The sequence below is a fragment of the Salmo salar genome, chromosome ssa28 (assembly GCF_905237065.1).
Source record: "Salmo salar chromosome ssa28, Ssal_v3.1, whole genome shotgun sequence".
Classification (NCBI taxonomy): domain Eukaryota; kingdom Metazoa; phylum Chordata; class Actinopteri; order Salmoniformes; family Salmonidae; genus Salmo; species Salmo salar.
The window spans coordinates 15,439,488-15,460,844 of NC_059469.1; the positions used below are offsets into that span (position 1 = coordinate 15,439,488).

At 42.7% G+C, this 21,357-nt stretch overlaps 1 protein-coding gene across 1 annotated transcript; it reads right to left on the minus strand.

Moving 5' to 3' along the window:
* Nucleotides 1-12,824: 12,824 nt before the first annotated feature.
* Nucleotides 12,825-19,043, minus strand: noxo1b (NADPH oxidase organizer 1b). Its single transcript, XM_014178968.2, has 8 exons — nt 18,879-19,043; nt 18,644-18,724; nt 18,449-18,521; nt 17,598-17,781; nt 16,455-16,648; nt 16,055-16,168; nt 14,657-14,774; nt 12,825-14,180 (listed from the first exon to the last, which is right to left on the minus strand). Exons 1-8 carry the CDS (start codon nt 18,951-18,953, stop codon nt 13,442-13,444), a joined length of 1,578 nt encoding a protein of 525 aa, XP_014034443.1. The 5' UTR covers nt 18,954-19,043; the 3' UTR covers nt 12,825-13,441.
* Nucleotides 19,044-21,357: the final 2,314 nt, after the last annotated feature.

The following is a 21,357-nucleotide window of genomic DNA, read 5'->3' on the forward strand; positions in this document are numbered from 1 at the left end:
ATGGGCGTCGTAGTGATTGGACCAAAATGCAGCGGGAATGTGTATGCTCATTTTATCTTTTATTGAAGAAACGAAACAAAAACACACGAAGAAAAAGAAGGACGAAAAACAGTCCTGTCAGGCACACAGCTAAACAAGGAACAACTACCCACAAAAACTCCATGAAAAACACCCCTACTAAATAGGACCTTCAATTAGAGGCAACAAGGAACAGCTGCCTCCAATTGAAGGTCAAACAATAAACTAGACATAGAAATAGAGAAAATAGAACATAGAACACTACCCAAAAACCCCGACAACACAAAACAAACACACCCCTGCCACGTCCTGACCAAACTACAATAACAAATAACCCCTTATACTGGTCAGGACGTGACAGCACCCCCCAAACAAAAACACAAAAATAAACCCAAAACAAAAATAATCCCAAACTAAAGGGAGGGAAGGGAGGGTGGCCACTGTTCTTGTGCTACACCCCCCACTCCCCAACCTCCTACTATGGAGGTTTTTATTTATTTATTTTATTTCACCTTTATTTAACCAGGTAGGCAAGTTGAGAACAAGTTCTCATTTACAATTGCGACCTGGCCAAGATAAAGCAAAGCAGTTCGACAACATACAACAACACAGAGTTACACATGGAGTAAAACAAATATACAGTCAATAATACAGTAGAAAAATAAGTCTATGTACAATGTGAGCAAACGAGGTGAGATAAGGGAGGTAAAGGCAAAAAAAGCCCATGGTGGCAAAGTAAATACAATATAGCAAGTAAAACACTGGAATGGTAGATTTGTAGTAGAAGAAAGTGCAAAGTAGAAAAAGAGTTAATGGGGTGCAAAGGAGCAAAATGAAATAAATACAGTAGGAGAAGAGGTAGTTGTTTGGGCTAAATTATAGATGGGCTATGTACAGGTGCAGTGATCTGTGAGCTGATCTGACAGCTGGTGCTTAAAGCTAGTGAGGGAGATAAGTGTTTCCAATTTCAGAGATTTTTGTAGTTCGTTCCAGTCATTGGCAGCAGAGAACTGGAAAGAGAGACGGCCAAAGGAGGAATTGGCTTTGGGGGTGACCAGAGAGATATACCTGCTGGAGCGCGTGCTACAGGTGGGTGCTGCTATGGTGACCAGTGAGCGGAGATAAGGGGGGACTTTACCTAGCAGGGTCTTGCAGATGACCTGGAGCTAGTGGGTTTGGCGACGATTATGAAGCGAAGGCCAGCCAACGAGAGCGTACAGGTCGCAGTGGTGGGTAGTATATGGGGCTTTGGTGACAAAACGGATGGCACTGTGATACACTACTCAACAAACTGGATGCAGTCTATTGGAGGCTATTTTGTAAATGACATCGCCAAAGTCGAGGATCGGTAGGATGGTCAGTTTTACGAGGGTATGTTTGGCAGCATGAGTGAAGGATGCTTTGTTGCGAAATAGGAAGCCAATTCTTGATTTAACTTTGGATTGGAGATGTTTGATGTGAGTCTGGAAGGAGAGTTTACATTCTAACCAGACACCTAGGTATTTGTAGTTGTCCACATATTCTAAGTCAGAACTGTCCAGAGTAGTGATGCAGGACAGGCGGGCAGGTGCAGGCAGCGATTGGTTGAAGAGCATGCATTTAGTTTTACTTGTATTTAGGAGCAGTTGGAGGCCACGGAAGGAGAGTTGTATGGCATTGAAGCTCGTCTGGAGGGTTGTTAACACAGTGTCCAAAGAAGGGCCAGAAGTATACAGAATGGTGTCGTCTGCGTAGAGGTGGTTCAGAGACTCACCAGCAGCAAGAGCGACATCATTGATGTATACAGAGAAAAGAGTTGGCCCAAGAATTGAACCCTGTGGCACCCCCATAGAGACTGCCAGAGGTCCGGACAACAGGCCCTCCGATTTGACACACTGAACTCTATCAGAGAATTAGTTGGTGAACCAGGCGATGCATTCATTAGAGAAACCAAGGCTATTGAGTCTGCCGATGAGGATGTGGTGATTGACAGAGTCGAAAGCTTTGGCCAGGTCAATGAAAACGGCAGCACAGTATTGTTTCTTATCGATGGCAGTTACGATATCGTTTAGGACCTTGAGCGTGGCTGAGGTGCACCCATGACCAGCTCTGAAACCAGATTGCATAGCGGAGAAGGTGCGGTGGGATTCAAAATGGTCGGTAATCTGTTTGTTGACTTGGCTTTCGAAGACCTTAGAAAGGCAGGGTAGGATGGATATCGGTCTATAGCAATTTGGGTCAAGAGTGTCCCCTCCTTTGAAGAGGGGGATAACAGCAGCTGCTTTCCAATCTATAGGAATCTCAGACGACACGAAAGAGAGGTTGAACAGGCTAGTAATAGGGGTTGCAATATTTCGGCAGATAATTTTAGAAAGAAAGGGTCCAGATTGTCTAGCCCGGCTGATTTGTAGGGGTCCAGATTTTGCAGCTCTTTCAGAACATCAGCTGAATGGATTTGGGAGAAGGAGAAATGGGGAAGGCTTGGGCGAGTAGCTGTGGGGGGTGCAGTGCTGTTGACTGCAGTAGGGGTAGCCAGGTGGAAAGCATGGCCAGCCGTAGAAAAATGCTTATTGAAATTCTCAATTATAGTGGGTTTATCGGTGGTGACAGAGTTTCCTATCCTCAGTGCAGTGGGCAGTTGGGAGGAGGTGTTCTTATTCTCCATGGACTTTACAATGTCCCAGAACTTTTTTGAATTTGTGTTGCAGGAAGAAAATTTCTGCTTGAAAAAGTTAGCCTTAGCTTTTCTAACTGCCTGTGTATATCGGTTCCTAACTTCCCTGAAAAGTTGCATATCGCGGGGGCTGTTTGATGCTAATGCAGAATGCCATAGGATGTTTTTGTGTTGGTTAAGGGCAGTCAGGTCTGGGGAGAACCAAGGGCTATATCTGTTCCTGGTTCTAAATTTCTTGAATGGGGTATGCTTATTTAAGATGGTGAGGAAGGCATTTAAAAAAATAACCAGGCATCCTCTACTGACGGGATGAGGTCAATATCCTTCCAGGATACCAGGGCCAGGTCGATTAGAAAGGCCTGCTCTCTGAAATGTTTCAGGGAGCGTTTGACAGTGATGAGTGGAGGTCGTTTGACTGCGGACCCATTACGGATGCAGGCAATGAGGCAGTGATCGCTGAGATCTTGGTTGAAAACAGCGGAGGTGTATTTAGAGGTCAAATTGGTTAGGATGATATCTATGAGGGTGCCAGTGTTTACGGCTTTGGGGTGGTACCTGGTGGGTTCATAAAAAATTTGTGTGAGATTGAGGGCGTCAAGCTTGGATTGTAGGATGGCTGGGGTGTTAAGCATGTCCCAGTTTAGGTCACCTAGTAGCACGAGCTCTGAAGATAGATGGGGGGCAATCAGTTCACATATGGTGTCCAGAGCACAGCTGGGGGCCGAGGGTGGTCTATAGCAGGCGGAAATGGTGAGAGACTTGTTTTTAGAGAGATGGGTTTTTAAAAGTAGAAGTTCAAATTGTTTGGGTACAGACCTGGATAGTAGGACAGAACTCTGCAGGCTATCTCTGCAGTAGATTGCAACACCGCCCCCTTTGGCCGTTCTATCTTGTCTGAAAATGTAGTTAGGGATGAAGATTTCAGAGTTTTTGGTGGACTTCCTAAGCCAGGATTCAGACACGGCTAGGATATCCGGGTTGGCAGAGTGTGCTAAAGCAGTGAATAAAACAAACTTAGGGAGGAGGCTTCTAATGTTAACATGCATGAAACCAAGGCTATTACGGTTACAGAAGTCATCAAAAGAGAGCACCTGGGGAGTAGGAGTGGAGCTAGGCACTGCAGGGCCTGGATTCACCTCTACATCACCAGAGGAGCAGAGAAGTATGAGGATAAGTGTACGGCTAAAAGCTATAAGAATTGGTTGTCTGTGACGTCCGGAATAGAGAGAAAAAGGAGCCGTTTCTGGGGGCAATAAAATAGCTTCATGGTATAATGTACAGACAAAGGTATGGTAGGATGTGAGTACAGTGGAGGTAAACCTAGGCATTTAGTGATGATGAGAGAGATATTGTCTCTAGAAACATCATTGAAACCAGAAGATGTCATAGCATGTGTGGGTGGAGGAACTGAGAGGTTGGATAAGGTATAATGAGCAGGGCTAGAGGCTCTACAGTGAAATAAGCCAATAAACACTAACCAGAACAGCAATGGACAAGGCATATTGACATTAAGGAGAGGCATGCTTAGCCGAGTGATCAAAGGGTCCAGTGAGAGTTAGATAGCTAGCCGAGCCATAGGTAGCAAGCTGGTAGAAGATGGAGGAGGTCTGTTTATAGCCACCTCGTGCGATTCCGTCTGTAGATTAGTGGGGTTCCGTGTGGTAGGGGGGACCAGTCCAATTGGCAAAATAGTTAGTTATATTGGCCCAAGAGAGGTGGCTCAGGCTCCGGCCTTACTCCCCAACCTAACCTGTCCACCCCCGCTAACTGTTTATTATATTTTACCCCTCCCGAAGTCTCTGGACTAAGGCGCATCGCTGAAGACCTCGGGCTGATGCGCGTCACTGGAGACATCGGGCTGATGCGCGTCGCTGGAGACCTCGGGCTGATGTGCGACTCTGGGAGCTCCGGACTGGAGGGCGACTCTGGGAGCTCCGGACTGGAGGGCGACTCTGGGAGCTCCGGACTGGAGGGCGACTCTGGCTGCGCCGGTTCCAGACTGTAGGCCGTCTCTGTCGGTTCCGGACTGTGGGCCGTCTCTGCTGGCTCCAGACTGTGGGCCGTCTCTGCAGGCTCCGAACTGTGGGCCGTCTCTGCAGGCTCCGAACTGTGGGCCATCTCTGCAGGCTCCGAACTGTGGGCCATCTCTAGACGGGGTACTGTCGCCGGAAGCTCTGGACGGGGCACTGTCGCCGGAAGCTCTGGACGGGGAACTGTCGCCGGAAGCTCTGGACGGGGTACTGTCGCCGGAAGCTCTGGACGGGGTACTGTCGTCGGAAGCTCTGGACGGGGACTGCGCACTGAAAGCCTGATGTGTTGGGCTGGCTTTGGAAACGCCAGACTATTTACACGCACCACAGGGATAGTGCGAGGAGCAGGAGCAGGACGTACTAGACTGGGCTGACGCACTGGAGGCCTGGTGCGTGGGGCTGGTACTGGAGGTACCAGACTGGGGACATGCACCCCAAGGCTAGTGCGAGGAGCGGGAACAGGACGTACTGGACTGGGCTGACGCACTGGAGGCCTGGTGCGTGGTGCTGGCTTTGGAGATGCCAAATTAGGGATACGCACCTTGAGGCTAGTACGAGGAGCAGGAACTGGATACATCGGGCCATGAACCAGCACTGGAGGTCTGGAGCGCACAGCCTGCACCACCCATCCTGGCTGGGTAGTCACAGTAGCCCTGCACGGGTGGAGTGCTGGCACAGGGCGAACTGGACTGTGCAGAGGCCTGATGGCTGCCGTGCGTAGAGCAGGCGCAGGGTAGCCTTGGCCCAGGAGACGCACCGGTGGCCAGATGTATTGTGCCGGCGCACTTCTCCCAGGCTGGATGCCCACTCTAGCACGGCACTTACGGGAGGCTGGGATCGCTCGAACCGGGCTGTGCGTGCGCATGGGCGAAATCGTGCGCACTTCCGCATAGACCGGCGCTCTCACTGCCAAACGCTCCCCATAAAAAGCACGGGGAGTTTGCTTAGGGCCCTTGCCTGACCTAGCCACACTCCCCGTGTGCCCCCCCAAAAAAATGTTTTGGGGGTGCCTCTCATACTGTCCAATCGGCGCGTATAAGGCATAATGGCGCCGCTCCGCCTTGGCTGCCTCCAGCTCCTCCTTAGGGCGAACGTATTCCCCAGCCTGGTGCCATGGTCCAGCCCGTCCAGAATTTCCTCCCATGTCCACGATTCCAGATAGCTCCTCTCCTGGTGTTGCTCCTTCCTCCGCTGCTTGGTCCGTTTGTGGTGGGTAGTTCTGTCACGGGCGTCGTAGTGATTGGACCAAAATGTAGCGGGAATGTGTATGCTCATTTTATCTTTTATTGAAGAAATGAAATAAAAACACATGAACAAAAAGAACGACGAAAGACATTCCTGTCAGGCACACAGCTAAACAAGGAACAACTACCCACAAAAAACCCATGAAAAACACCCCTACTAAATAGGACCTTCAATTAGAGGCAACAAGTAACAGCTGCCTCCAATTGAAGGTCAAAACAATAAACTAGACATAGAAATAGAAAAACTAGAAAATAGAACATAGAAATACAAAACATAGAACACTACCCAAAAACCCCGACAACACAAAACAAACACACCCCTGCCACGTCCTGACCAAACTACAATAACAAATAACCCCTTATACTGGTCAGGACGTGACAATATTGTTATTCTCACCTCAGTCAGAAGCAAATCTACAATCTCATATTAAAATGGCTGAAAGTGTCATGGCAATCCCTATGACTGCATTTAAGGAATTTCATTATTCAGTTTAAGTAAGCTAGCAGGTAGCTTAGCGGTTAAGAGCGTTTGGCCAGTAACCAAAATGTTGCTGTTTTGAACCCCCGAGCTGACTAGGTGAAAAATCTGTCGATGAGCCCTTGAGCAAGGTACGTAACACTAATTGCTCGTGTAAGTCACTCTGGATAAGAGGGTCCTTGAAAATGAATCCATTTGAAATGAATGGAATTGAACTCATTTGGAAAGATAAAAGAGTACAAGAAAAAGTGTATCATTTGAATCAGAATCTTAGCGTGTTTTATCTTCTCCTTTTCATTTGTGTGTTTGTCATCTGCCTCCACCTGTGTTACAGGTTTTTTTCCATCGCTTTGGTACTATTTTCACAAGTATGTGGTGAATTTTCAAAACTCTTAGTACAAAACTCCAAACTGGTAACACTTGTAATGCAGCCAGTTTTCCATTCAAAACCATTCGTTGTGCATTCATTTTGTTTGTAGAAGTCTTTCACCACATAACCATTGATCCAAAATATATGTTTACTGTGAAATATAATGAGTACATTGGTTAAATGACCAAAACACAACATAATGACATCTTCTCAATTTGATTATTTTAACAACCAAATAATTCCAATAGCAAAACATTTTTGGAAACATGTTTCAAAATTGCCGTTTGAATGTAGTATGCCACAGTATTGTAAATTACAGTACATTATACTGTTTTCACATTAGGCAACACACTTGCATTTCCCATTAAAATTGACTGAACATAACATTTCCATAATTTATATCCCATGTGGTATAGATCCCATCTCCAAGGGGAGATAATTTTACCAGTTTCTATGTAAAATCTATAGGTTTACCAAATGTTTTCTTATTGCTTTGGTGCAATTTTCACAAGTATGTGTTACATTTTCACAACTCTTAGTACAAAACTCAAAACAGATCATCAAAAAGGCAGTTGTTTCAAAACTCTAAGCACATTTTCAATTGACTAAATACAACACACTTTTTCACCAAACTTAGTCAGTGTTTTGTCTAGAAATACTTATAAAGTAATTGCCTTTCACAATGCAATGCTCACATTACTTTTGATATGATTCTCTTCTCTTTTGTTAAAATAAATGTATTGTTACTTAATCTGACTGCTCTCAATTGATGATCACTTGAATGTTTGGTAACCCTATAGATTTGACATGTCAACTGGTTTGTCAACTACTGATTGAGAACTACATCATGAAAATGATGTCTTTAAAGTAGAAACATAAAATGTATGATACAGTTGAAGTCGGAAGTTTACATACACCTTAGCCAAGTACATTTCAACTCAGTTTTTCACAATTCCTGACATTTAATCCTTGTAGAGATTCCCTGTCTTAGGTCAGTTTGGATCACCACTTTATTTTAAGAATGTGAAATGTCAGAATAATAGTAGAGAGAATTATTTATTTCAGCTTTTATTTCTTTCATCACATTCCCAGTGGGTCAGAAGTTTACATACACTATATTAGTATTTGGCCTTTAAATTGTTTAACTTGGGTCAAATGTTTCAGGTAGCCTTCCACAAGCTTCCCACAATAAGTTGGGTGAATTTTGGCCAATTCCTCCTGACAGAGCTGGTGTAACTGAGTCAAGTTTGTAGGCCTTCTTGCTCACACACGCTTTTTCAGTTCTGCACACAAATTTTCTATAGGATTGAAGTCAGGGCTTGTGATGGCCACTTCAATACCCTGACTTTGTTGTCCTTAAGCCATTTTTCCACAACTTTGGAAGTATGCTTGGGGTCATTGTCCATTTGGAAGACCCATTAGCAACCAAGCTTTAACTTCCTGACTGATGTCTTGTAACGCCCTGGCCATAGAGAGGGGTTTTTTGTTCTTTATTTTGGTTAGGCCAGGGTGTTACATTGGGTGGGCGTTCTATGTTCCTTTTTCTATGTTTTGGTATTTCTTTGTTTTGGGCCGTGTGTGTGGCTCCCAATCAGGCACAGCTGAAGCTCGTTGCTGCTGATTGGGAGTCACACATAAGGAGCATGTTTTTCCTTTGGGTTTTGTGGGTAATTGTTTCTGTTTAGAGTATTTTCCTAACAGGACTGTTTGCTGTCGTTTTTGTTCATTTTGTAGTGTTCTCTTGTTTTTTTGTATTAAAATTCTAATGATGAACACATCCTCTGCTGCACCTTGGTTCCCTCTTACAGACAGCCGTTACATGTCTTGAGATGTTGCTTCAATATATCCTCATACTTTTCCTCCCTCATGATGCCATCTATTTTGTGAAGTGCACCAGTCCCTCCTGCAGCAAAGCACCCCCACAACAGATGCTGCCACCCCCGTGCTTCACGTTTTGGATGGTGTTCTTCGGCTTGCAAGCCTCACCATTTTTCCTCCAAACATAACGATGGTCATTATGGCCAAACAGATCTATTTTTGTTTCATCAGACCAGAGGACATTTCTCCAAAAAGTACGATATTTGTTCCAATGTGCAGTTGCAAACCGTAGTCTGGCTTCTTTATGGCGGTTTTGGAGCAGTGGCTTCTTCCTTGCTGAGCAGCCTTTCAGGTTATGTTGATATAGGACTCGTTTTACTGTGGATATAGATACTTTGTACCTTTTTCCCGCCAGCATCTTCACAAGGTCCTTTGCTGTTGTTCTGGGATTGATTTGCACTTTTTGAACCAAAGTACATTCATCTGTAGGAGACAGAATGCGTCTCATTCCTGAGCGGTATGACGGCTGCGTGGTCCCATTGTCACGGCTGTCGAAAGGATCGGACCAAAGTGCAGCGTGGTTGTAGTTCCACATTTTCTGTGAAACTTTGCAAAACATAAATAACTGAAATGACAAAACAACAAACCGTGATGCAGAGAGAAACAAACACTACTCAAAATATAAAATCACCCACAAAAACCCAGGAAGAAAAACCCCTACTTAAATATGATCTCCAATTAGAGACAACGAGGACCAGCTGCCTCCAATTGGAGATCATCCCAAACAAGCCAACATAGAAATACAAAAACTGGAACCTAAGAACATAGAAATAGAAAACATAGAAAAACACAAAACACCCCCTGTCACGCCCTGACATACTCTACCATAGAAAATCACATCTTACTATGGTCAGGACGTGACACCCATGGTGTTTATAATGGCGTACTATTGTTTGTACAGATGAACGTGGTACCTTCAGGCGTTTGGTAATTGCTCCCAAGGATGAACCAGACTTGTGGAGGCCTACAATTATTTTTGAGGTCTTGGCTGATTTCTTTTGATTTTCCCATGATGTCAAGCAAAGAGGCACTGAGTTTGAAGGTAGGCCTTGAAATACATCCACAGGTACACCTCCAATTGATTCAAATTATGGTAATTAGCCTATCAGAAGCTTCTAAAGCCATGACATCATTTTCTGGAATTTTCCAAGCTGTTTGAAGGCACAGACAGCTTAGTGTATGTAAACTTCTGACCCACTGGAATTGTGATACAGTGAATTATAGTGAAATAATCTGTCTGTAAACAATTGTTGGAAAAATGACTTGTGTCATGCACAAAGTAGATGTCCTAACCAACTTGCCAAAACTATAGTTTGTTAACAAGACATTTGTGGAGTGGTTGAAAAACTAGTTTTAATGACTCCAACCTAACTGTATGTAAACTTCCGACTTCAATTGTATATAGTTGAATGTACTACTATGACGATTACTACTATGATTTGACTTTTAATTAAGTTGAAAAAAAACCTGATATTTTTTGTAATAAATCAAAACATGTAACAAATCAAATCAATGTTTATTGGTCTCGTACAGGTGCAGCAAAAAGCTCCTATAGCGCAGTAATACAATACCAATACGCAAATTATCCAGAAAGTCCACAACAAGAAAGAAATGCATCCCCTACACAGTAAACATGTGTCCAAAATGAAGTTGCTGGGGCCTTTTTGATGGGTGGGGGAAATACGGTACTGTACCCTAATATATGCCATTACGTAGCAGACACTTTTATCAAAAGTGACAACAGTGCACACATTTTGGTATGTGACCGCAGTGGGAATCGAACCCACAACTCTGGTGTTGCTAGTGCCATGCTCTTTTGAACTGAGCCATGTACAGGACCACTACAATACATAAGATACTGTAAAATACAATACAAAATTACTATACAGGTGGAAGATATATGAAACATGACCACTGTAAAAAATAAGACTTGGAAAGAGAGAAGACCAATACATTGAATTCAGTTTATAGGATAATGTTGATTGCATATAAGGCATACAGACAGTAATGGTAAATACTTACAGTAAAATTCCAGTATGGAATAACAGTGACTTCAGACACCAATAGAAGAATGATATGTAGGCTACAACAAACAAACCAGTCATTGGTCAACTCTAAAGGGGTATAACTAGAGCATTTCCATGCATTTCAATAATACATTGAAACTGAACCCCCTTGAAAATGTCCCTCCGGGAACAAATGAGCAATTTCGACATCATAATGAAAATCATTCTATAATATTAAAGTAAAATAGATACAAATGATATCATACACGCATACTATATTTAATTCTGTGTCATCCCATATCTTTCAGAGACAACCGTGTCTCATTCCTTCATATTAAAATCATACAGACAGGAAAGGTGCATGAAAATATCATCAGAATATAATGTTTCATCTCAAAATAGAAAAGGGACATTTTTGTGAACATTTGTGTGCTTGTTTCAGCTGTTACCGTGTAGTAATAGGAGTAGTAGTAGTGACTAGTAAAATAAGTATTATTTGTATGTGAAATTCTTTTTTTGTTTCGGGCCTACTCTTTAAGGGTATGCACGAATTAAGGAGTGTGGCTTTAAAAGGTTAAGACTCGTAGCCAATTCATTTCTACCTTTATAACCTGTGAGCATGTCATGCTAATTTAAATAAGTATAATTAAATAGCAATAGTTTATCAATTATAAATAACATCAGAAAGTTGTCAGCCCATTTTAAAGTTCAACATTAGCTAGATTTCCATCAATTTGTCGAAAGATTTTCAAGCAAATATTTGAATATGCTCACCCCAAAAATATCCACATTTTACCTTTTGTCTGTTTACATCTACCTGGCTTCATGAAAATGAAAAGCTGTGCGTAATGACGTAGCGCACATAAAAATCACTTAGTCATCATTTTTCACTTAACTAATAAAAAAAATAAGTACAATGTGTTTCCATCCCATCTTTAAATCTGATTATGGATAAAAGCAAGATCATATTTATTTGTCAATTGACAGTCAAGCCCCGATCAACACGTCACCAGCATAAAATTAGGACCCTCGATATTTTAAGGAGTATCAAACTCATCATCACCATGCACTTTCACCACCCTGTGAGGTTCATCATTACTAATTGAATCTGTAGACTAATAAACGGTGTGCTTTTCCAAGTCGTAGTGGGAGGACTACACAACATAGCATCACGTGACTGAAAGTTCACTGCCACATGAGGATTATTCCTCAACAAATGCGCATTAAAGCATTTCCACAGCATTTGATGCATGATCTACACTATATAAACAAAAGTATGTGGACACCCCTTCAAATGAGTGGATTTGGCTATTTCAGCCACACCCGTTGCTGACAGGTGTATAAAATCGAGCACACCGCCATGCAATCTCCATAGACAAATACTGGCAGTAGAATGGCTTTACTGAAGAGCTCAGTGACTTTCAACGTGGCAGTCATAGAATGCCACCTTTCCAACAAGTCAGTTTGTCAAATTTCTGCCCTGGTAGAACTTCCCCGGTCAACTGTAAGTGCTGTTATTGTGAAGTGGAAATGTCAAGGAGCAACAATGGCTCAACCGCGAAGTGGTAGGCCACACAAGCTCACAGAACGGAACTGCCAAGTGCTGAAGCGTGTAAAAATCATCTGTCCTCGGTTGGTTGCAACACTCACTACTGAGTTACAAACTGCATCTGGAAGCAACGCCAGCACAATAACTGAAATGGGTTTCCATGGCCGAGCAGCCGCACACAAGCCTAAGATCACCATGTGCAAAGCCAAGCGTCAGCTGGAGTGGTTTAAGACTCGCCACCATTGGACTCTGGAGCAGTGGAAATGCGTTCTTTGGAGTAATGAGTCACGATCCAACATCTGTCAGTCCGATGGACGAATCTGGGTTTGGTGGATGTCAGGAGAACACTTCCTGCCCCAATGCATAGTGCCAACTGTAAAGTTTGGTGGAGGAGGAATAATGGTGTAGGGCTGTTTTTAGTTCCAGTGAAGGGAAAACTTAACGCTACAGCATACAATGACATTCTAGGCGATTCTGTGCTTCCAATTGTTTGGCAACAGTTTTGGGAAGGCCTTTTACTGTTTCAGCATGACAATACCCCTGTGCACAAAGCGAGGTCCATACAGAAATGGTTTGTCGAAATCGGTGTGGAAGAACTTGACTGGCCTCAAACCCATCTAACACCTTTGGGATGAATTGGAACGCCGACTGTGAGCCAGGCCTAATCGCCCAACATCAGTGCCCGACCTCACTAATGCTCTTGTGGCTGAATGGAAGTACTGCTACAACATCTAGTGGAAAGCCTTCCACTAGGCTGGTAAAGCAACAAAGGGGGGACCAACTCCATATTAATGACCATGATTTTGGAAGGAGATGTTCGACGAGCAGGTATTCACATACTTTTGGTCATGTAGTGTATTTCACAGACAAAAACGTATTCCCGTCTTACGTATTTTGTTCTGTCGAGATTTAGAAAGTTTACTAACAATTATACCGTTTCCATCAGTCCTGTAGTGAGTTTTTTAATTCAACAGGTACTTTACTCACATAAAAATGGTTGGATGGAATCATGGTTAATGTAACATACAGAATAGGCATTTTTATGCAAATGTAACCCTATTATTGCAAGCCATACTCAAAGTATTGCGCTTCATGTAAAGTCGACCAGGAGAGAATAGTGTAATCCTAACCCCAAAAACCCCACTCTCCACCACCCACGGCTCCCCATAACCCTAACCCCATCACCCAGTTCCCCCACCACCGCTCCCAGCCTTTCTAGTGGGTCTGGACGGGGTCCTGCAGGGAGAACAGCCTCCCTCTGGAGGCCAAGGCAGCCTTGCGGGTCATGGTGGTACACCGGGTCAGGATCTCCTGGGCTCTGGGTCGCGGGGGCACCCTGGGTGCAGCGGTGGGCATCTTACAGGACCCAGTCTCAGACCTGGAGCTAGGGCTGGTTGACAGACTCTTATCTGGGATGCTGCGGCCATTGTTGCTCTCCCTTGGCTGGGGTGAAGACCTGGGGCTGTTTGGGGGGCTCTGGGACTCCTCCTCACTGCAGCTGGAAGAAGACGTCCTGACATTCCGGCCTGACGAGCTGATGTCAGAGTCGGAGGACTTGGCCCAGCTGATGCTGCTCTTGCGGATTGCTGGATCCAGATTTGACTCAAGCTCTTCTCTCCCTCTTTTGGATGGAGGGACGGCCATGTCGGGACGGGTCTCAGACAGGAGCTCCAGAGAGCGGGTCTTCTGGAGACGGGAGGCCCGGTACGGATCATCCCTGGGCTGGGTTGATGTGTGCTGCTGCAGCACTGTCTCCTCATACAGGGTGGGTGGGTAACAGTTGCCAGATTGGCTGTCTCTGCTAGATGCCAAGTTGAGAGTAGAGCTGTCCATGTGGGTTGCCAGATTGAGAGAGGAGCTGTGCAGCTTCCTCTGCAGGTTGTGGAGGCCAGCACGTGGGTTGTTGTAAGGCTGCAGGTACATGGAGGGAGAGTAGCCCGTTCTGCCATTATACCTGGAGGGGAAAAGAGTTGTGTCACTCAGGGTTCAAAGAGTTTGTTTTTGATTAGAGGACATCTTCTGGTCATGACCCTCATGTCTTTGCTTAACAGAACATTGAAGTGGCGCTGTTCGTTACCATCAATCGTCATTTGTCAAAGGGAACCACCAACAAGTGTTATGTTATCCCTACTCTCCTTACTGTTATTAGTTACCAAATACCTCTGTAAGAAAACCACAGGATTCCCTGATTTATGTCATTTTATTTCAGGTATTAACCTTTGGTGGCCATAATCATGTTTGGAGCAACAATGCATTCAACAGTTCCTCCCACATACCTCCTGCCACACTATCTCAGCTAAGACAATGAGAGGTTGTACATTGTTTGCATGGTCTTGTATTACATACCCAACAACCAGTGTTGGTTGCTTTGTCTGTGTAGCATTCTGAGAGGCAGACAGGCAGACAGAGTCAGGTTACAAGTTGACATACCTGATGAGCCACCATCCGTCGTCTGATTTCCTCAGCACCTCGACCACAGAGCCAATAGGAACAGGCACCTCGTCGGGCTTCTTTGTGGAGTAACTCCTCACAGCGCAGTAGAGAGTTCCTGAGGGACAAACCAGGAAGCAGATTAAAACAGAGATTCCTTTCTACATCATCTACAGCAAGCCTTCAGGGCATTTATTGATATTGGATCTTGAGAAATCTCAAAACCATGACAGAACGTTTTGTAATGCAATCTTGTAATCTGGAATGCAATCTGTCTGTCATTCTCCATGATTTATATACACTACATGACCGATAGGGGGCACTGTGTTGGAGGACACCGTGCCGGCATATTTTGTAAGCTATAGAAATGCATTTACTAATGTCTATATTCGTTTTGCCACATGTATTCTATTACAGTCACCTTAATGCATACTTGTACATTATATTATGTGAGCTAAACATAAATAGGTCAAATAAAAAATACATAAAAACATTTTTTTAAAGTATAATTGTTTTAGATTACAAATGTTACTGGCCCCACAACAACAAAAACGATATACTTAAATACATGCAATCGTATAGAGCCTCACAGTGGAGTCATAATACCCATAAAACATAGCAGTCAAGCAGGGAAATGGTTCCAATAATTTTTCCACCATTCATTCATACAGGCGAATGAATGAATGAATGAATGGTGGAAAAATGATTGGAACCATTTCCCTATTTGACCACTAGGTTTTAATGGGTATTATGACTCATACTGTGGTACTCCGTGGAGGACTGCTCCTACTATGGCGTGCCAATATGGCCGACCAGTGGCTTAAAAGCCTCTCAATGGCCAATACATAGCATCAGCAATAAAAGGGTTTATATACATCACTGGTCATTCTCTACTATGTTGGGATGAGGGTTATTTATCACTCCAGTGTTTAAATGAAAAATTGTAATTACTTCACCACTACGGCCTATTTATTGCCTTACCTCCCTGATCTTACCTCATTTGCACCACACTGTATATAGATTTTTTTCTATTGTGTTATTGACTGTACGTTTGTTTATTCCATGTGTAACTCTGAGTTGTTGTTTGTGTTGCACTGCTTTGCTTGATCTTGGCCAGGTCGCAGTTGTAAATGAGAACTTGTTCTCAACTGGCCTACCTGGTTAAATAAAGGTGAAATAAAATTTTAAAAATGGTATCTAGTTTAGGACTTCCCCCTAGTGTTTGGCTGGCTGTGGAATTTTCTAACCACAAAACTGAACGTTTGGAATGGTTTATCCATAAGCTAACTGCAATCCATAGTAGGCTTAGTATATTAAACAAACTTTCACAACATTTACTGTGATTAAGTTTGGACTGTGGACAGGATATGTATCAATATAGATTCAAAAGTATCTTACCCCCCAAGGGAATTCCATCCAATTCATCTTCATCCTTCTCTGCCTCACACATCTCCAGGTAAGGAGCAGGGAACCAGGCCAACTGTTTATCCTCGTTCTCCACCAGCCACCAGCCTGAATGAACACACATAAACAGAGACAGTATATACGAGGATTTATATTTATTTTATTTAAACTTTATTTAACTAGGCAAGTCAGTTAAGAACAAATTCTTATTTACAATGATGGATGCAAGTATCTATTATCCCATAAATGTATCTTAATTAGACTAGTCTTGACTTCCATGCTTCTCCACACAACGCTTGAAAGTGGAGCCTATCCCAGGTTAACAGTGGAGGGAGAAATTAAATGTGGGCTAACCTATGTTCAAATTGTAAACTAGATCAAAGAGGACTCTAACCTGCTGGGTCTTTGATGAGCACGTCCAGCCTCTCACCCAAGGCCACTTTAAAGGGCCTGTTCTTAGTGTCCTTGGTGTCATAGGGCCCCACACAACAGTAAGACTGGCTCACAAAAGGGTGTGTCACATTGCCCAGGCTCAGACGCTGCCCGCTCATGTCCTCCAGCCCATCCTCCGATGGTAGGATCATGACGCTGTGGAGAGGAGACAACAGACATTGTTAATGTTTTACCTGCTGGCAGAGATGGGCAGTATTTTTGTTACTTGTATTTGAAATATGCATTTCAATTACTTCTGAGTATTATGTAATTTGTATTACACTGGGTTGAACTACATTCCAATGTATTTTGTAACAAGATACTTTCGAGAGCTGTAATTTGTATTTTCAAAATGCAAAATACTTTTCTATACTTTTTTTGTTGTTGCAGTTCACAATTTTGTGCCCCCCTTTCACCCTGCATTAACATCAGAATTCGGATGCCACTATGGTGTGATGAGAGCGTCTGCTAAACTAAATATAAATGTATATGTAAAAATTAACAATTGCAAAGCATGCCGAATAGTATTCTAATGAGCTTCGCAACGGAACAAGGCTAATAATAATACCCAGTGCGCTTTGCAGTTCATTTTCCCATTTCCATTTTGGTCATTTAGCAGACAATTATCCAGAGTGACTTACAGTCAGTGCATTCAAGTAAGGTAGATAAATAACAACATATCACTGTCATAGCAACTAAAACGTTTCTGTAACCATTACTGAGAATGTTGTTGCTGTTCGGCTGGCAACTTGCAAATGTATTTCTGTATTTTAAGTATTTAAGTATGTTGTCATTTATTTTTATGCATTGATCTTTATTCTATTTTGTAATTGTATTTAGTAATGTTTTGCCCATCTCTATCTGCTGGGTGTTTCTTTAGACAGAGGAACAGAGGCAACCTTGCAAGTTGCAACTCTGAAAGTATTTTTCATGAGAAGGCCCTAGTGCTAGGTGCATAAAATGTTGTTGTCATTTAGTAAGTAGAGTAGACGGTCTCATTCAGTACGATTTTTAATAATAAGTGTAGTGAAATAAGAAGGCTGAAAAATGACTTGATAGGCTGAAACGCCCACATAAAAAGGAGGGATGTTTGTAAAGTGTTTACCTGTTTTTGGTGAAGTCTGCCTGCAGGTCGTGGTCTTTGGGCATAAAGAACTGGGTGACCTCTGAACTGCAGCTCACCACGGAGTCACACCTGAGCAGCTTGCTGCAGTAGTTTTCCAGTAAATTCATCCGACGCATTGACCAACTAGGATCCTTCTCCTGGATCTTTCTCCTCATAGCTATGGCTGGGGTAGACAGAAGAGGAAAATGAAAAAGGTCAGCTCCGCACTCAGTATTTGCAGTGAAAGAAAGGAAAATGTCTTCCATATTTAGTGAAGAGAAAGAATGGAAAATGTTTTCTATATTTTTTAATTGAAGGGTTACACTTTTTCATTGAGTTAGGACACTTCATTGAAAGACTCAATCATGGACACGCTTACGACAGTTGTGGCTGCTTTGAAAGATGTATTGTTGTCTCTACCTTCTTGCCCTTTGTGCTGTTGTCTGTGCCCAATAATGTTTGTACCATGTTTTGTGATGCTACCATGCTGTGTTGTCATGTGTTGCTGTCTTGCTATGTTGTTGTCTTAGGTCTCTCTTTATGTAGTGTTGTATTGTTTCTCTTGTCATGATGTGTGTTTTTCCTATATTTTTATTTTATTTTATTTTTAATTCCAGCCCTGTCCCCGCAGGAGGCCTTTTGCCTTTTGGTAGGCCTTCATTGTAAATAAGAATGTGTTGTTAACTGACTTGCCTAGTTAAATAAAGGTTAAATAAAAAATAGGAATAAAATAGGAAGAAGAACAACCTGAACCTGAGGAGGTGAGATAGGAGAGTGATGAAGGAGAGTTGAAATTGCTTGGGGGTAGATTGTGAGGCAAAGATGAGACTTTTGTGATGTTGTTGATTTACCTCTGAATTTGGGAATCACTCGGTCTCTCTTGCGGAAAGGATTCTCAAGGGGAAACCTCTTCTTCAATTGCCTCTGTTGAAATAAAAGTAGGGATAGTGGTTTTGAATGACAAATTGTCAACACATCCGCTGATAAAGATGAATAATTACTTTTTTATTTTCTTTATTGAAGTACAGGTTAAGTTTTAAACTTACGTGAAACTCCTTAAAATCCAACAATGATCTGTAGACAATGACTTCACTCTCATCAGACCACAGAACGGAGGTCATAAACATCTGTAGAATTAGTTTTTATGACATTAATTTATAATTATGTAAAAATTCAACGAATACAGATATAAGGAAACATTTATAACTTTATATTCACACAAATGGAATAACACACACAAACAACAGACACATTACACTATTAGTTTATATAGTGGTTTACCTTGATTTTAGATGCCTCTTTGTGCATCACTCCAATAATCCGGACACTGATGGCATAGCGCATCTGGTCTCCCATGTCTGAGATTATTGACCTATTTTTTTTCGTTGGTAATGGTCTCCTCTCCAGTCTCTTGTTTTACACTCTATCGGCTGCGTGAGTACAATTTATACTTTGGGAGAAGAGGCGGAGTCGGTTATCACACCAGCAGCCTGCCGGAACGGTCCAGGTTGCACTGAGTTCGTTGGTTGTGCACGTGAATAAATATTTAAAACACGTGGCATATGCAACAACATCATCGTCTCGGTGGCGCTTTGTACCTGGCTGTGGGCTGTAGGCTAAAGGGAATACATATTTGCATGCCTTGTCTAGAAGTGAATTGGACGGTTTCGATAGATTTTTTTATATCGGTCAATTTTAACCACCCAGTTCACCACCCAGAACAATCAATTACAGAAGAAACGGTGGATAGTACAGTATTCAGTATGAACCAATAAATCAATGTATAAAGTTAAACAAGGGTTTGGTAATGGGTAGGCAGCAGGCTAGCACTACATTTACTCATCGATTAATTTGTAGGCATAGGGTACTAGGGGCGTAACTAGCCCCCCCCTCCCCCTAATTGCTGACACAAAAAAGCAACGTTTGGAAAAATAATTGGTATGTGGATGAAGGTCATGCTTAGGCAAATAAACTATAAAGGGAAATAATTGGCCATTTTTTTGTAAAGTCCCTCTTTTTAACTCACCTGCACATTAATTGTCTTTGTTCTTTCTTTGTTGTTTCTTTTCTGTACAATCCATTATGTACAATTGCACTAAAATGTTAAAATGACATTCAGGAGCAAAAGGTTTTCAATAGTTGTTTTTAATTCATACAAAAAAGTATTCATTGGAATGGAATATAACTTGGAATATAACATTTAATAACAATAACTTAACTAATTAATTCAGTGTAACATTGATGCATCTCTTATGCTCTGCTATTGCATATTTCTAATTTGTACATATGTCACAAATAAAACTATCCCCAGTCAAATTGGAGCACAACTCACGAACCCACCTCCTGCACTGCTCACATCTAAGCCAGTCCCAACTCACGAACCCACCTCCTGCACTGCTCACATCTAAGCCAGTCCCAACTCACGAACCCACCTGCACTGCTCACATCTAATCCAGTCCCAACTCACGAACCCACCTCCTGCACTGCTCACATCGAATCCAGTCCCAACTCACGAACCCACCTCCTGCACTGCTCACATCTAATCCAGTCCCAACTCCAGTCCCACCACCTGCACTGCTCACATCGAATCCAGTCCCCTCCTGTGACTTAAAACAGAGGGAGAGATGCCAATTGAAAAGCTTGCTCTTAAAAATGTAGCTAGCTATCTAGCTATATGACATAAAATGCTGTGTAAAATAGCTAAAAGGCTATAAAGTAACATTAACTGTAAAGCTATCAGTCACTAGTGGAAACATTTACAACTGCTATTAAGTTACGTTATCTTTTTAATGTATTGTAACGATCCTGTGTTTATAAGCGCGGATATTGACTCTGCCGCTTGAGGATGCTTTTGCGGCACAGTCGATAGCGCGCTGTACTTCGGGCAAGAAGGTCGAGGGTTCGAGGCCTGCTCCCTGCTCCCTGCTGTTTTATTACAGTATTTTACCTCAAACGATCTGGTAGTAAGGTTGCTAGCTAGCCGTCCTAGCAGTTTATGCTAACTAGCTAGCTGGCTAGCATTTACTACTAATGAAGTTCCTAGCTAGCAAGTTAGCATAAACTAGCGCTAACCATAAAGGGGTAACTAGCCCCAGATATCTGGCCCCTGGTATCAGTATCAAAATGTTTCTGTCTAAACAAGTGGATTATTTATTTTGAGGCTTTCCTACTTGTATATTTTAAAAAACATTTTCAAAATGTCAAATGTTATCAATTTACCACAAAATAGCTTTGTTGAAATATCTCCAAAAGTTGTGATGATACAGAGGACATGTACACCCGCCTATTGACTCGGCATCGGTACCCCCTGTGTATAGCCTCATTATAGTTATTTTATTGTGTTACTTTAGTTTATTTAGTAAATATTTTCTTAACTCTATTTCTTGAACTGCATTGTTGGTTAAGGGCTTGTAAGTAAGCATTTCACGGTAAGGTCTACACCTGTTGTATGTGACAAATAAAATTTGATTTAATAATCTACTAGTACCAACCTTCCTCATTTGCACCTTTCTAACTGGGCCAAATTGTTTTGTTTCCCCTGGCTGCCACAGACCTCTGGCCCTGGCTCTGTTTATCTGACTCCTAATAAAAATCCTCCTGCTGCATGTGCAATCACTCCACACCTGTCATCCGGTTCTAATTTCCCCCGTCATGACTAGATGGGGGAGACAGTCCCAGGTGTCTCTTCAAAGTGAGGGTGGTGATAGGGGGTTGGATCTGAGGGGTGCAGGCTTTGGGAGCGTCTGAAGGGGTGCCAGGA